The following is a 17,481-nucleotide window of genomic DNA, read 5'->3' as shown; positions in this document are numbered from 1 at the left end:
TTCAACTTCTTCTTATTTCATTGCAGGAGAGTCAGAAGAGAGATACTTAGCCAAGATGTTGAGTTCATTCCGTGAGTCTATACAATGAACTGAAAGATACTCAATCGAACTGAGTTTTAAAAAAAAGTGCAATAAACATAAAAATAATAATAAAGGAACGGGCGAATGATTCGTGATTTTTTTATGACTTTTTTAATGATTTTTTACATTTTTATGAACTTAATTTTTCTGCCAAAAAAGAGTATATTCATTTATACACGGTGTATATGCAGAAGAAGCAAAAAAGACTTTTAGTTCCTCTGAGAATAATCGACGACAATGACGTTTTATCCAATATGCCATTTGTATGCAGAAAAGTTATTTTTTGTGCAGAAATTTGTCGGCTATAATGTAATAATTTCACTTTTAATGGATATTTTGCTTGCACAATTTACACAAAACTTTATATTTTATTATAACCGTAAAATGATCAAAATATTCATGAAGGGGCGAAGCTCAACTTCTTTATGTTCAATATACATTCTTTCAGATTCATGCATAAAGATCATTTTCAATAAATTATAAAAAAAAATAAATAAATGATATTTTAGATGTGGCACTTGGCATCCTGTCGAGAAAAACTCATTTGGCTGACTATAAATAGTAGCTACCGATTTTGGAACTTGCTCTCAACTTCATTCGTATCTACAGATTAAATTTCCTTTAATTGAATCTTCTGTCATTTTTATAGCCGTTTCAGTAAATCATCATTTAGTAATTTATCATTTAATTGAAATGTCAAGAAAAAAAGTGCATGGCGAGAAGCAGTAATAAAAGCACACAAATTGATTCTCTGTTTTCATTTTTGAAGGACGTTAAAAAGTAAATGTTTAACTTCAGATCAAATATTATTAATATTCAGAATTTAATTGAACGTCTTTCTTTGTACAGTGGGTCGTTCACATGTGATGTCAATGAACCATTGAGTTTTTGATCATTTTTCTACATATTTCTACTCTACATTTCAATAAACAAGTTATAGCAGTTTTTACAAAACAAAAGAACGTCGCAAAAGCCTGACAAACCCAGGAATGGTTCTGGAAAGCAAATGGAGGAAGAATACCATTCAAACGCAACGTGTAAGCTGTTTATCTAGTAGTGGAGCCACAATCTACTCCAATAGCGTCAATACTGCAATCAGCACATGAACTAAACTGTGTACTTGATCAAATGCCTATAAACAACGCATCCCTATAAACAAGCATCCCTAAAAACCTTCATTAGACATCAATCATGATCGACCCCCAGAAAAACCAAACAGTCTCAATTTATTTTTCTCGTCTGATATTTCTTCTTCCATTCAAGCCACAAATCATCAATTAATATTTTAATGCTTTTACAAATTTATAATGCGAACAATAAAAAGTCATAAAGAAAGCCGACCAATCAAAAGCCAACTTAATTAAGAGCCTCATTGACTTATTAATTAACTTTTTTTTTCTTCTTTTCTACTTTCATTAATATCATCGTGTTAAATCCTCTTTGTCATTTTATCCACTGATTCATATTGATTTGCTTTTATGGGACAAGTAAGGAAGTCAGACGTGAGAGGCTTTGAGTTTGCACAAAATTTTTATTTTATTGATGTCAAAAATTGAATGAAATTGCTTAATTAATTTATGGATGATTTGAATGAGTGTTGGGATTTAAGATATACAGCTGTTGGATATTTAAAATTCTGCATACACAATGGATCGCTAGAATTTCAACAAATGACTTTATAGTGTTTAAATTCTTGATATTAATGCAGCAATCGAAGCTCAGATTAAATTTCCAATATAGCCAATTAATTTATCATCAAAATCATTAAAAATGCTCATAAAAAAGCCAATTTTATCATCAACACCGTTTTAGTCAATCACTCAAAGCTTTCATTTATTCAAATTCACCCAAAAAATGAAACAAAAATTTTTAAGATGGACAATCCGATAGCGCCGACCCATATCACATCCCATCAATCATGCTAAATGAAGAATAAGAAAATAACACATAAAATCGTGGTAGCAAAACAACTGATGATGAAAAATTGTATAGTCAATACCATTTCACACCGTTACGCTTCATGTAAATTACAATTAATTTATAATTATTTTTTTCGCACATTTATTTTTCTTATCGACATTTCGATACCACACACATAATAAAAAAAAAGTAAGAGAAGTAAAAACAACATGAAAAATTATGTCTCTCGGACATTTATATTGGCTTCATCTCAGACAAAAAAAAAATAAGAAAGAAGCAATGTTAGTTTGCAGGGGGATGGTAAATTTAGGTAATGGCTATGCATTTCAACAGTTTAACAGTGATGTTCATAAAATCTTGTCATAATATAAAGTAAAATGCCATAAAACATTGTTAAATATTCCAGAATTCAGCGAAATGCAGCAAAACATAACGAAAAATTGTAAAATTTTAGTAAAACATTTTAAAACATTCCCTAAGCAGTCAAACATCGTAAAATGCAGTAACAATCAAAAAAACATTGCAAAACATTCTGAAATGCAAATAAAGATTGCAAAACATCGCTAAACATTAAGAAATGGTCATGAACATTGCGAAAAGCAGAAAAAACATTCCAAATTTTGGTCAAATTTTAAAAAAGTAGCAAAACATTGCAAAACGTTGTAAAACATTGTAAAATTATAATAAACGTATTAATCGTCTATAATTCAAATAAAACTTGGTATGTCTGGACAATTCTAAATCAATTCAACTTCTAAGACAGCGAATACCCCCCTGATTAGCGATAAAAGTGCATCAATTAATTATGTTTTGAATTTAACTTTCAATATTCATGGAACATACACAACGTTTTTCTTCAAAGTTTTTTTTTTTTTGAAAAATGAATTACAAATCAGTGAATGAACAAACAAACAAGCCAAAAAAGCTAAATAAATTGAAGTGAATAAATTTCCGTATGTGTATGTTATTAATTATTTCTTTAACTAAAATCAAGCACGATGAATATCAATGATGCATGGATTCTAGTGACTGAAAGACTAACGATTGACGACGACGATGGATAAAAAAAAAAACGAGAAGAAAAAGTTATAATTGATTTCCTTTTTTGTGTGACTTGACTATGTATGTTTTGATTTTTTTTTTTTTTTTGTGTTTGATTCCATGCCCACAAAATTTATTTGAATAGATTTATATTTTGAAGTTTGGATTGGAATGTCTGTAGTTATGCAATCAAGGCGCATTTTAACTGTTAAGAAATTAAATTTTTCAAAAATCAACACCAATGGCATGTGTTGATAATAATATGGCAAAGCATGTCCAGATTTAATGAAATAAGACAGACAATGTAATCTTAATTGGACATTATAGTTGAAATTACCGATGCTGACCTCCAAAGGCCTTTTTAATTTTCTTTCGTCTGCATGTATGCTGAGTTGCACAAAACAAACAAAACCACGGATACGAAAAAAATACAACAATATAGTCGACTGCCATTCCTGTTGATACCATATTGTTCAAAATTGACATGTTAAATTATAAACAAATTTTTTATATTTATTATATTCAAGTTCAATTCAAACGCAGTATTAATTTTACTACATTATTGACATGTGGGTGTGTATCAGTAATCAACAGAAGTCGTACAGGAAAGCAAAAAATTAAATGTTTGTATTTATTATTGACATTAAATAATATGAACATTATTATGACTGAGAATCTCCAAAAATAGAAATAATCAATTAAGTATCTAAAGATATTTTGCAGCGACAACCTGTAATTTTCAGTCTTAAGTTCCGAATGATTCCATTGTATGATAAAGCAATATTGTTTAGGATTTTTTATTTCTTTTTCGTTCAACAATTCCATTCCAATTTTGTATAATCAATTAAGTCGACTATAAATAGTTTCACGAATAGTCATTCCTGCATTTCATTCATTCACTCTCGTTTAAAATAAGCTCATTAAATCACATTTAAAATGCAAAAGATGCAAAGCAGCTCAACATAGTTGCTGACATAGATGTCGAATGCCTAAAATATGTTTTCAACCATCCAATTCAATGTAAATGGAAATTCTCATTCCAACAAGCATATCCCAACTCATTCATTTGTTCAAATTGATCGATGAAACTTTGAAAGTTCAATTAATTAACGGCTTTGGCATGTCAATTTTAATCACTTTAGATCTTTCATTTGCGCTACTTGCTGACAAAATGAATTTACAGGCATACGCTCCCCTACATCCCGGCATTTGTATTCAATAGAGAAAAAAGTACAAAGAAATTTCTTTGAAAGCAGAAGCTAAAATCGCAATTCAATTTAAAATTGATGATCGACAAAACAAGACACATCATCATCATCATCATGATCATCATGAAATTGAAGCAAATGGCAGATTGGAGATACTCCAAGTCACTTACTGTTAAGTTACTTCAAATAACATTGTTGGAATTTCAATTCAATCTCGATATATTTCTTTTCTTTTTTTCCTTCTTTTATTATATTACATTTTTCCTTTGATCTATACGCGAACGAGCGAGAGCCAAGCACAAGAAAGCTTTAAATTTTCATTCAATCAATTGATATACATTTAATGTTTATTACAATTTCTTGATATTCTTGAATTACATGACGTGAATTCTGAGAGAGATGGGATGATGTTGATGTTTTGTCTGTCTGTGGGCTTGTACTGGAGGTAGGTATTGTTGTGGGATGCAAGAAAGGCTCAGACAATTTGCTTTAAATTGTATGTTTATGATTACAAGATGTTTATTCTTCGAAATTCAATGAAAACTGAATTTTTGTATGAAAAGGGGTTATCAACTATGTACAATAAATATTATTCAAATCTCAAATGACAGTTATAACTCTATAGATTTATAGACAAGACACCATCGAGCAGCCTTCCCTAGAATATATTGAATTTAATTATCAACTCCAATTCAACAATTTTTCAATTAATTAATTTCACACTTCATAATCCACAATTCAATAAATCAAGTATTCTTTTCATAAAAATTACTCTGCTTATAATGCGCCAAAACTGAAAAATATTTTAAGCGATTAACTCATACCCCAAAAGATACTTCATCTCATATCCACTTGATTTACATAAAAGCAAACATTTAATATGAAAATGAAAATGAAAAGAAATTTAATTTCAGCAATTAAAATCATATGGATTAAAATGAGAATTTATTGCTGATCATTCATACGAGTATGCTGTGTGCTGAGTTATTACAATGCAGTTTTCTGTATTTACAGTCGTAATAACTATAATTTTTTGTCGGAATTAATTTTTTTGGGCACAACCTATGTTAATTCTCTTCCTTATTGGATTTATTTCAACAGTAGTTCGGTAGATGGTTATTTTGTGGCATAGATTAACATCTAGCAATGAGAGTAAAGTTCATTATTACAATTTTTTGACTATTAACTTCCTTTTATGGATGAATGCATTAATAGTATTGTCTGTTTGACATAGCAATTTACCAGATATAACGAGTCAAACATGCTAGTTATTCGGCAATGCAATAAGAGAACATTTGTAAGTGCTTCTTACTGTGCGCTCGCATATTTATCTCTTTCACATCGATATTAAATATCTCGTCACATAATATTCGCCGTTTAATTTATTTACGCTTTGTTTCTCTTCGCATTTATCTTTTTTCTTTACTGTGTGTGAGCATCATGTAATGCATAAAATATATATATTTTTAGAGAGAATATCTTTTGCAATTGAAATGAAAAGCAATCAAGAGATGAATAAGCTTTTATACTTCTTCTTCTCTCTCTCTCCTACAAAACAGACATTAAAAAAAATATTTGTTTCTTGTCGCTTCCTATGTTAATCGAATTTTTTACACACTGGCACCACATGAGTCCACTCAATGATTCTACCAAAAAAAAAAAATATCCGAGTCAGTTCTGATCTTACATGAAGTAAGGAATAATTTTTTGATAACATTCGATATTTAATTTGCACATAATAATATGTTGAATACGACATGTCTTACAAGTATGGGGAAACAAATCAACAAGGAAAGAAAAAGTGAAGGAAGAGGAGATACATTGGGGTTGTATGAAGGTATGTAACGTCAATATGTCCTGGATAACCAAAATTTGAATGGAAAATCAAAGTGATTAGGAAAATACATTGGTAATGTCTTTGCAGGTCTCAATTATGGGTTCCTGACTTAACTTAGGCAAATTATGAAGATTGAGACAATCTCGGAACGTCTAGAAATTCAATGTGACGCCATATCTAAGTGTCACTAAGTTGTTTGCAACAGGTCCAAACTGCAACATAGATTATATCCATTGATTATGGAATGTTTGAGTCACACCAGCATTAACTGATCTGTCAGCTGCAAGTTCTACTTTCTAAATATCAGACATAATAAATACATAACATCCGCACAAACCCCCCCAAAACAAATTGAAAAATGACAAAAAGTTTAAAAATGATTTTCAATTAATTTCTTCCTGCATATTCAATTAAGAATTAATCTTTCTTCAATTATTGAGCAATTTTATACGAAATTTTACCATATTTTCCAATTTTCTTATTTCATTCCATTTTAATTAAGTAACATGATATTGACGCTGTGGGATGAAAGCGCCTTTATCTTAATTACATTTATATTGACTCATTTGTATGGAATTAAATGTTGAATGAATTATTGCGAGCACAGTCAGAGTAGAGCTTGCGACTGTTAAATTTGTTTGAAAATTCAAATTCCCAGTCCATAATTTGAAAATCGCAAACTCACTTCACAATTTCAAAATTCCAAACTCTCAAGACAGCCATCAAAAATGTTCACTGCATTCGATAAAAAACCACGCAATAAATTCAACGACAATACGTTAGTATGTGCAGAAGAATAACAAAAAAAAAATTGAGGAGGGTAAAATATGTGGTAGTGAAAAATGTCTTTAAAACATTGATAAATGCTTTAGGCTCAAATAATTTTCAATTCGCATCAGATTCTTATTTTTTTGTGTGTGTTCAATGTTAATAATTTGTTATGTCTCAAAGGATATTCTTCGTTCTCTGTGCTGAACTTATTTATGGTTGTTTAAATATTTTTCATTCAAGCATACCATTCGATTTGATTCTCCTCTTCACTCTCGCTCTTTTTTTTTGTGCCATCGTTTCGATAAATATTAGCGCTGCCAAAACGTTTCAATGTCTGGGCTTGAAATTTTTTCGTATGTTCTCTTTAAATTTTTTTGATTTTGAGGAATTTAATAACAAAAAAATATCTGTTATTTTGTCAACATTGAATTCTTTATCAAGTACATGATATTACTTAAGTTATTTGCTATACATCTACAATGTCTGTAACAGAAATAACTCAGACTATACAATGTACTAACAATAATACATTTTATATAAGTAAATCTGTCATGCATATTGTAAGAAGAATTTTCCGTCTGGTTTGACCAGCTTTGATAGATAAAAAATATGTGAATCTAAAATTCTTTCCTTCTTTTTTTTTTCATTCTCAGATACATCAGACATTCATACTTCCGCACGTTTACAATGCCATAGGGTTCAATTTACTTTGATATTGTGAAAAATAGCAGAGAATCATTTTGAATTTTAATACTGCTTAGTTTTGAACTGACAAAGTCGTCTGGTTATCTGACACTAGCTTTACTCTATATGGTCTTATCAAGTGTATTGAAATAAATGGATATTTGCAACATATGACATTTGGATTTTGCAAGTAGTTAGATGCAATAAATCTAAACTTGAATTAGTTTTACTGAGTAGCAATAAATTGAAAGCTGTCAGCAAGCAGTCATGACATTTAGTCGGCTACAGCTTAAAGAAGTCATTTTTAACTGGAAGCAGACGGTCGAGATGCTCATGATAGTCATCAAGGCTAGGATAAGTTGCAAGGACGCAGATAAGTTTTCCATGGTGACTGTTTTTCATGAAACAGAAGCTGTGGTACTTGCATTGCAGCATGACGGTCCACAATGTAAAGATAATAAATGCCAAACATAGATTCTAGAGATTTTTTAATCAGCTCAGTACATTTACTATGTCAGCATCATCCACATCTGACTAGAGTTTCCTTGACTTGAGCTCGAATCAACAGAATCGATTTGGCATCACTCGATTTGCTAGCGCTTCCACTTTTCAATCTCTGCTGATTTTCGTCAATTTACAACTTAAGTTTATACAATCTAGTCTCAAAAATCAAAAATAGCGGCTAATCCTTTAAGAATCCAAAGCAGATGGTCAATCTACCCACTAAACAAGTTAATCAATTCGCTCAACTCAATTGATAAGCCAGACAATTGATTAAATCGTTAAAACCACAACCATTAAACTCTAAGTACCCTAACCGTAAAGAGCAAAAAGTATAACTATGAAGAACACAACAATGTATGATAATTCATTGAAAAAATTAAGATAAGACCGACGACGTTGAATGAAAAGAAAAAAAATTAATGCAACAGCTTTTTTTCGCTAAATCTCTTAGCCATGTAGTAACACGTAGTGAAACAACAAAATATCTCGTCACCGCAGAAATATGTAACGTCAGAGTGTTTGACTATGTAGATACAATTCAACTGATTGTTACAATATTAATTCACATATCTAAATGTGCTTGTGATGGATCTTATTCGTTCTCCTTCATACCTGCCAATAACAGGCAGCAAGTAAGGCAACAACAAAAAAAAGACATACGGATGACTAAATATAGGTAGAAAGAGAGAAAGAAAGAGATTACAAGTCTATCATGTGTATATCAATTTATTATTACGAAGAGATTGTAACAATGACTTTACCAACAACATTGGAGCAAGAATGATGATAAGTCAGAGTGAAAAAAAATGAGGAGAAGGACAGAGCGATCGCTATTGAGAGAGTAATGTCATTGACTCAACTTAGCCATTAACTTACGTCTCATTCTTCTTCTTCTTATCCATAATTCTCGTTGTCAATGTACATACGTACATTTTACAACAAGACACATATTGCAACGAGCGCGACAGAATCATAAAGCAATGAGTACAAAGATAACGAGAAATGGTTAAACACAAGATTTATCGGTAGACACACTGTGTGTGCCATTGCAACAATTTTTTTTTATATATATATTATGTTTTAGGCTATAGCGACATGAAAATAATAGCTTTTCATACATGTAACAGCAATAGCCATCAAACCATAAAAGATCGATTGATATGAACATGAAAATGAATGAAAGGAGAGGAACGAGATATTGAGTGAGATCAGGGGAACGCAATAATGTTACTTATCTTTACATTTCCTACACTAGACCTTAAACTGATTACATCAACTTTCTTATTATGCTTATCCTCCCCTGAGAAAGAAAAAAATGTTCTCTTTAATGTTTTCTTCATTTTACGTGCAATCACAACTTTATGCACATATATTTTGCAATTTTTTATTATGTGTAAGTATGGAATGAAGAAAGGAGTTGTTGGGATGTTGTGTAACAGTAGGATAGGGATGGTATGAAGCTTGTGTCATTGAATGTCCTCAAAGCCACTACTCGTAGTCTAAGGATGGATCCTGAGGAAATTTTAAGGATGACATTTAAAAGAGGTATTAGTGTATATCATAAGAAGGGCAAAGAGGACTGCATTTGGGTCCGATGAGTATAAACCAGAGGAAAAATAGGGATTTGCACCAAATAAGATGTACGAGCAAGCTCTAAAGTGAGCATAGGGACAAATACTAGATTAGATATAGAATCAAACACTAGTGTCGATGTAGAAGCAAACCCTGAAGGAGAACTAAGGACACAACCAGAAATCAATTCCAAAAATGATCATAAAATAGTACTCTCACCATTCAATAACATCCACACAGCCCCCAAGGTACAGAAAAAAAAATAAATGACAAATATGTAGCAAGTATAGAAGGAGATGACGAAGAAGAAAAAAAAAACTAAATGGCCTTTCAGCTTATCATTAATTTCTTGATTCAATATCGAAATCTCTTAATGGATGGCAATTTCTTTGTGCTGCCAATTTAACCATGAGTGCAAGTTCTCAATCAACGTACCATATATAAATATACATAAATAATACAACAACAGAATATATATGAAAAAAAAACTCACCTCGGCTAGCCGTTGTGCTACCAACATGTCCAAATAGATTAATGTCTGGTTCCCAAAATACACGATCAAAGCATAGGCAAACTTTATTCAAATTTCCAAAACCGAGTCGCTCAATTGCCGTCTGTTTCCATTGCGGCAATGGTGGATCAAAGCGAACTGTATTCAACTGATTTGATTCCTTTGCTATGGCCACTTTTAATATACCGAGTGTCAATGTTGATAGAACAATGTCAGCTGTGGATTAAAAAAAAGAAAAAAAAAATTTTTTTGTGAGTGATTGAAATCAATTTTGTTGGATGAGTTGATTCATGGGAAGATGAGGATATAAAAAATAGTGATGAAAATCAATCATGAGAATGCGAAGGCTTAACAGCAATTACGATTTTTTTTTACTATTATTCCCCAAACATGTTGAACGATGGAGATTATCATCATGAGAAATGGCTCCAAAAACTAATCAAACAAGATGATCAATCTTTCCCTCATTTTCACCCATTAGGGATATATCCAATCCCCCACCCATGAGCTTTTTAGCAATAAACAGGATGTTGCTCCGAATTTATTTAGGTTATTGGAGCAAGAATAAAGAGAGAACTTTATGTTTTAATATTCAGTTGCGTCCATCAATGAACGAAAAATCAGCAGGATATTCTTTTTATATCCACAGACAAAGGAAAAGTAGTAAAATTAGGTCAGAACATGAAAATATCTACGCAAACAAAAATCTTTCGCATGTGTTGTTGATAAGTTTATGCACATCCTCCTATCTTATATCTTCTTCTATTTATCTTTTATACTTCTGCATCAGAATTGGATGGGGATTGTTGGGGGATGATGTGTGGGAAGTTTGAGGGTTATTTAGGTTTTCAGTCTCAATTGAATCATGTTGGAGATTAAGATGCTAAGGACATGAGAATTTTGAGCTTTAGGACAAGCTCTTTCGACTAGGATGTGTGCGATAAATTCAAGATATAAGTGATCAACCTTGATTATAGTCTGGTAGTGCGTGCTACAGTGTCTTGTACATTTAGAGCCAGTTATCCTCGAATTGCAACGTTATTGTCAAAACTGGTAATGTCTGCAAATGTTAATGCGAATTCTAATTATGACAAAGTCGTTATCCTTGCTAGATCTTTATTAAATACCCATTTATGACAAGACAATGACAAACCATACCAGCCGCTCACATCAGAACCATACAGCCCCTCACATCACAATCAAACAGCCCCTCAAAAAAATTATATAAAAGAAAATAAGAACACAAAAAAAAAGTTTATTTCTTCTTTTCATACGTCCATCGTATAATTAATTAAATGAATTTATCATCATCAGCAGTGATTGTGTGTGACTGTGGCAAACACACAAAGTGAAACTTAAAGAATGAAATTAAAAGAAAATAAAGACAAATAAAAAAAGAATTCTTTATGGTCGCAAATAAAAGGACCATATGTGTCAAAGATAAACGCTTCATTTTTCTTCAGCCAAAAGTATAAAAGAAGGCAAAAAGACAATAATAATGAAGAAAATGTCAATGTAACTTTTGGCAAAAGAATGCCTTTTTGTCTCTTTTTGTCGACATCTCTCCACTCGAAGAAATTAATTAGGCTCTTATGAGAATTTTGTCAAAATTTTACAGCAAAAGTCATCAAATTTAAAATTATAGCTTTAAAATGTCACAATTTTTTATGCGAAACCTAATGACTTTAAATTATGTCAACATTATTACGTATAATGTTTTAAGAGACAGAATATAAACCTAAATATTATAGCCTCGCAAAAGTCACACCGTATAGAAAAATTTACACACAATATTTTTATAGTCTTTACTTGATTGAAGTATCATTAGGACTCTGCTGTGTGTGAAATTTATTATACAATCCATAACGAAGCATGTTCTGTGAATGAAACTATACATAAATCAAGTTAAACTATTATAATATTATTATATTTTCTATTTCCCAAAATATATAACCATAATTCTGTATATTAAAGAAATAGATAGGGCAATAAAAGAGGAGCAGCAAAACATTTACACAATAAACAACAACAACAGTAAAAACATATAACAATCTTATGGTCACAAATCTCATTAATTTCATTTGATTTAAAGCTGGTCATAAGATACACTTTATTGATGTTGAATTTTGAGAAGATTCATATTTTTTATTTGATGCTCTATGTCTCAACATGATGAGAGAACATTTTTATAGGGTAAGGAAGATACACAGGGTTGTTGTCGTTGGCATACTTGGAATTAGTTGGTCAATGACTTGTTCTAGCGTAGTTTTGTTCAAATCTGACTACGACAGACTCTTTGACTTATTAAAGTTGACGCTTAGTGACTGTTCTTTACCTAGAAGACAGCACTGCTTCTAGACGCTTTGTTAAGTCGCTGTGACATTCAAAACCTTAACATTTTCCTTCTAGTACTCTACACAGCTAGCTCATTATGTTAATCAATTAGTTCCAAGAAGCCACTCAACAACCCTGTCAACTTCTTTCATTTACAGTGTAATAAAGTCAACATGAGTACCATGACCATTCATGTATCTACACAAAGTATTGCTGTTATTAAAATTTCATATCTCAAGACTTGTTTCATAGGCATAACATGAAGGAAGACTCTAATAATCCATAAACAGTGAAATTTAATATTTTTTTTTTTTTCTTTTCTTCATCGTCGTCGTCTTATTTTCTACTTTAAGTACTTCCATTCAAATAACTTTTTTTTTATCAACACCACTTTGTGTGCCTTTTTTTAATGCTTCTCTTATTTTTCTTATTCTACATCCAGAATCTTTTGCTAAGCGAGCAGCAACAGCACAAAAAAAATGCAATTTAAAATGAGAATACGGGAACATTCTTTCTTATATATTTTTTTAGTGTTTGTTCGTTGTGTGCCTTACTCAAAGCCATGTAAAAAGTCTTCACATATATAAAATAACCATTTTTTGTCCAATTAATGTCAAGTTACTTCAAAAAGAGAAAGAAGATTAAAAACATAAAAGTAACAACAAAAGTTACAGCAATAGAGCGGTTTGAATATGAAACATAAAGCGATGTAAAGGATATGGGAAGCTTTTTGTGTACTTTTAAGTAAGGTATGATTGAGGCAGGGAAGCAATTCACGATTTTCAAGTGGAAGCCTAACATTTGGACTACTCAAAATTTAATTTCATCTTCAAAAATGGTTGTAAATTTATTAAAAACCACAATGTATCAAGATCCGCAACATTCTCAGCTCATGACTCTCCAGTCAGTTCCAATCCAACTTTTTTCATTAAAAAACTAAACGTGCGCAATCATAAACCCTAGAATCTCACTTCACCTCATTCTGAAATGACTAACAACAAACATTACTGCACTATATAGCAAAAAAAATATCTCTTTAATATAAAAACTGATGAAAGGAACTGAATTACTGATGGCAAAAAAAAGTTGCTCTGTAGAATGTCAATTTCGTTTAATATCGATACAGTAATGAAAGAAACCTCAAGGACTTCAATAATCGATGAAGAAATTAAGTGTGAGAATAAATGATATTTCATAAGAGCATTACAAATCATAAAAGTTTCAAGAACGTCCATAGTAACTTTACAATATTTTTTTTCTACCTTTTACCTGATTATTCTTATAGATTTTGCACGTCAAAAATACTCTACATTCCATTCAGAGCATTCACAAGAAATGAGATTCTCGTCGTAAGCATTTTCCATTTTTACTTTTCTTAAGCTTCTTGATGTCAACCTTTCATTTCTCGATTTTTTTTTTCAGCTACTTGAAAATGTTACGTACATAAAGGATTTTTGATTTAAGATACGAAGAATGGAGCATTGAGATTAATAGATATTTCTTCATTTTCAACAGATGACATGGCTTATCAATTCTTAATCAATATAAATTGAAGAAGAGAAATAAAGAATAAAAAAAATTGTAAAAAGGAAGTGAAATTTTCACAACTTTTCGAATCGATGATACAGAATATAAAGTCCAAGATTGAATGAGATAAGAAGAAATAAAAATGTGCAGAAGTTCTTGAACAACCAAAAGAATCTTTATATTTTTCGTAAGAATAATAAGAAAATCTATAATATATCTGTCGATGTCAATTCACGAATGAGATTATGTAGAAATGATAAGATAGAGAGAGAATTGGAATAAAATATACAATAACACGTGAATTTGGCTTGATGTGTTACTTCCTACGAAAATGCAAGGTAATAATTTTGCAGATGAACATATTCCAATTGTTCGAAAATTGTCACATATTTATTGGATATGCTTCATGTAGTTGGGTGAGGCTTTATGATAATGATGTGTATGATGTTCAGTGTTTCTAGAGGACAATCCCGATCAGCACAGAGTGTTTGCTAGAACATTGATTAGTCGTCATATTAACGGCTATTGCAAGCGGTTGCCAGCAATAGAGCCAGCTTCAGGAGCTGACTAAAGGAGGCCATCGAACACACTTGATCTGTGCGGCCAGCGAAGTAAGTAAGTAAGTTAACGCTAAGACGCGAATTAGCACTGACAGTACCGTAAATACTGCCATTTTCACGGCAAAAATTGCACTACGCCGCAGTTCGTGCAGCTCGTGAATTCAAGAAATTAGGAAATTGATTATCTGAAGCTTCAGAAACATTTAATAGCCAAGAAAATAAGCTTAATTGCTCATACATGGCTTTAGAGCTGATACTCGATACACAATCAGTTTAATAGGCAAACAAATTAGATTTCATGACTTATTCGACAATCTAAGCAACAAACTCAACTAAATCTACAGTCTAGAAATCAAACTCAGATCTCTTCAGCCTTATGTCAATTGCTCTTCACCTTCAACCACCAATGTCATTTCCCTCACTCAACAAACCTTAAAAATTGTTCAATTATTTCTTTTATTCCTCGAAAAAAATAATATGTAAGAAATAATCACCACACTTTCGACCCTAACAGGATAACATATTGATACCTTAATACAGAAATATTTCATGATTTAAAAAAAAATACTTTATAAACTCAACCAGACGAATATATCAAGTCACTTGACTTCCAAAAAAAAATCAATTTAATATCATACAATTAATTTCACCGAAACAAGTTTTCTGCATTGTGTCCTGTAAGCACACGAGAGAAGTGAATATAAAAAAAAAATATTTTACACTTTCGCTTGCATTTTCGTCTCTTGATCTGTTATCAAGATTTTACGAATTTGCTGAATGTTGTCATGCATGTTACCTGTTTTCGATATTCGTATAGACCAAATAAAAAAAAAGTATGTGAGTGCATTGGACATCAGTGGTGGCGCAAAAGAAGTAAAAATGAAAGAAATGAGACACCAGTTAACTATAAAGCACCTTAAGATTTATATTATGAATTAAACCTGAACAATTAAGAATCTCGCACAAAGAGTCGAAAGTGATATGAATCTTGGCAAAAGAGTAATTAATTAAGTCAACCTCACTGAATATATTCTTGCTTTTTGTCGCATTATAATATATACTGAATGTACACACGACATGACATAAAAATAAACAGAAAATTTATTTACAGCCCAAATCAGATGAGATGCAAAAAAGTTGGAGAGTAAAAAAAAATTATTTTTTTCTTTCTTTTCTTCATTGCCGCTTTATTTGGGCTGTAGCATTCTTTTTTTTCTTTACTTCTTCTCAACACTTTGTGTTCGTGTGTGGGAGTCATTTATTTATTTTTTTTTGCCTTCTTCTTCCACCATCGTCTTAACTGCCTCAATTCTTTCTCGAAGTTGTCACATTAAAGCGACATTTTTCTTTTTCATTAGCCTCTTTAGCCTGTTTTTTTTTGCGAGAAATTTTCTTATCGTTTGGATATTAGGTAATGGTTGAATTGAGGGAGTTTGGGACTGAGGAGCTGGGGGACTTGGGAGACTTCGGTGATGCTCCCGAAAGTCTCACGAAGTTAGAATATTAGGTAATGGTGTAATTCGATGAATGAGAGACCTGGTTGACTTTAAGTCATCTCCTGATAGGCACACAACATGAAAAAATTGAAAAATAGTGTCCTAGGCTAGGATAACTCTAGAATCAACCCAGATTTTGCTAAATTCGACTCGATATCAGAATCACGCCAACCTAGGGATGCCTCAAATCTTTCAGAGCTGCATGCCGTGTAGATCGTCTAAAGAAGGATCTTTAATCAGATCAACATTAGCTTAGCACATGATTATAGCAAAATATGAACTATTTGAGCATCAAAAAGACCCCTCGCTAGTATTCCTCCCTTTCATGCAGTTCATTCAACCCTACCAACCATTTATTTGATACCCCCTTAAATTCCAGATGACAGCAAAGGATAAAATAGCCATTAAAATCGTTACGCAACATTCAATCAACTCCCCTCTCATTGCGGAAACATTCCAACATGAGTGAGACATTGCATTAGAATTTATTTTAATTAGGATATATACATCTATTGTCTCTTATTTTATGATAATCGCTACTGCTTTTGTGCATGATTAAACAAATAAATTGAAACACATTAAAGAGTCATGGCATTGTTATAAATTGTATATTATTATAGGTGTAGCAAAAAAGTTAATTTTTCAGAAATATAGTCAATAAGAATATTTTGTCATCTTCGTTTATAGGGTTGGTCGCATGCATAAATATATATACCGAAGGCATTATTCGTAGGCGAATAATTTTTCACGCTCCCGATTTCTCAATAAATTTCATTTCATTTATTTTTATACAATATTCTGCATAGCATAACAACATAATATGTGAAAAATTTTCCATTGCGAATGGGTTAATTAAACTGAAGAAATAAAGAATTGAAGGTATGGAAAAAAAATATGAGGGAGTAGGAAGCTTGCTTAACGAGACACGCTATATAAAAAAAATACACTACATTGTCTTATGTCGCTTTAATATGTTTGCACGAGAGATGAAGGAAAAAAAACGTAAGAATGAAGATGGGATTGGAGCAAGTCTTGTGGTTAAAGGAGAAAAATAACATTAATAAGCTCATTATAAATTGTTATCGTGATGTCGTGTACAATCAGCAATTCAGAACTCGCACACAAAACGTCTTCAAAAAAAAGAATCTACTGATGAAGATATTTTTTTTATATTCTTGCCTACAATCGGAATGTATGTAAATAAATTACATTATTGATGAATAATTCCCGTAGTCATATGAACAGATTGTTTGGCTTTCTTCTTCAAATAATAAGCTTGTTAAAGCCTTCTTCTTATTAAGGTTTGCCTTTTGTTCAAATAAACTCTTTTTTTGCCTTGTTTCTGTTCTACGTGCTATAATTCAACGAAAAATAAGTATAATAATACAATTATTAACCTATCGATATTGATGTTCTTGTTATGTTATCCCCCCTC

The 17,481-nt window shown here is 31.4% G+C and overlaps 1 protein-coding gene across 1 annotated transcript in view; it reads right to left on the bottom strand.

The window, feature by feature from the left end:
* The window catches only part of Su(var)3-3 (lysine-specific histone demethylase Su(var)3-3), a 182,177-nt gene that overhangs the window by 20,728 nt on the left and 143,968 nt on the right, over positions 1-17,481 (bottom strand). Inside the window, exon 6 of the mRNA XM_070634470.1 lies at positions 10,112-10,345. Coding sequence (XP_070490571.1) covers positions 10,112-10,345 — 234 coding nt within the window. The remainder of the gene's footprint in view (positions 1-10,111; positions 10,346-17,481) is intronic.

Source organism: Chironomus tepperi, unplaced genomic scaffold, assembly GCF_022539635.2.
Source record: "Chironomus tepperi strain 1889 unplaced genomic scaffold, CSIRO-AGI_Ctep_v1 contig_85, whole genome shotgun sequence".
Taxonomy (NCBI): Eukaryota; Metazoa; Arthropoda; class Insecta; order Diptera; family Chironomidae; genus Chironomus; species Chironomus tepperi.
The sequence above is the reverse complement of the archived record's forward strand: the minus strand, read 5'-3'. Positions and strand labels throughout refer to the sequence as shown.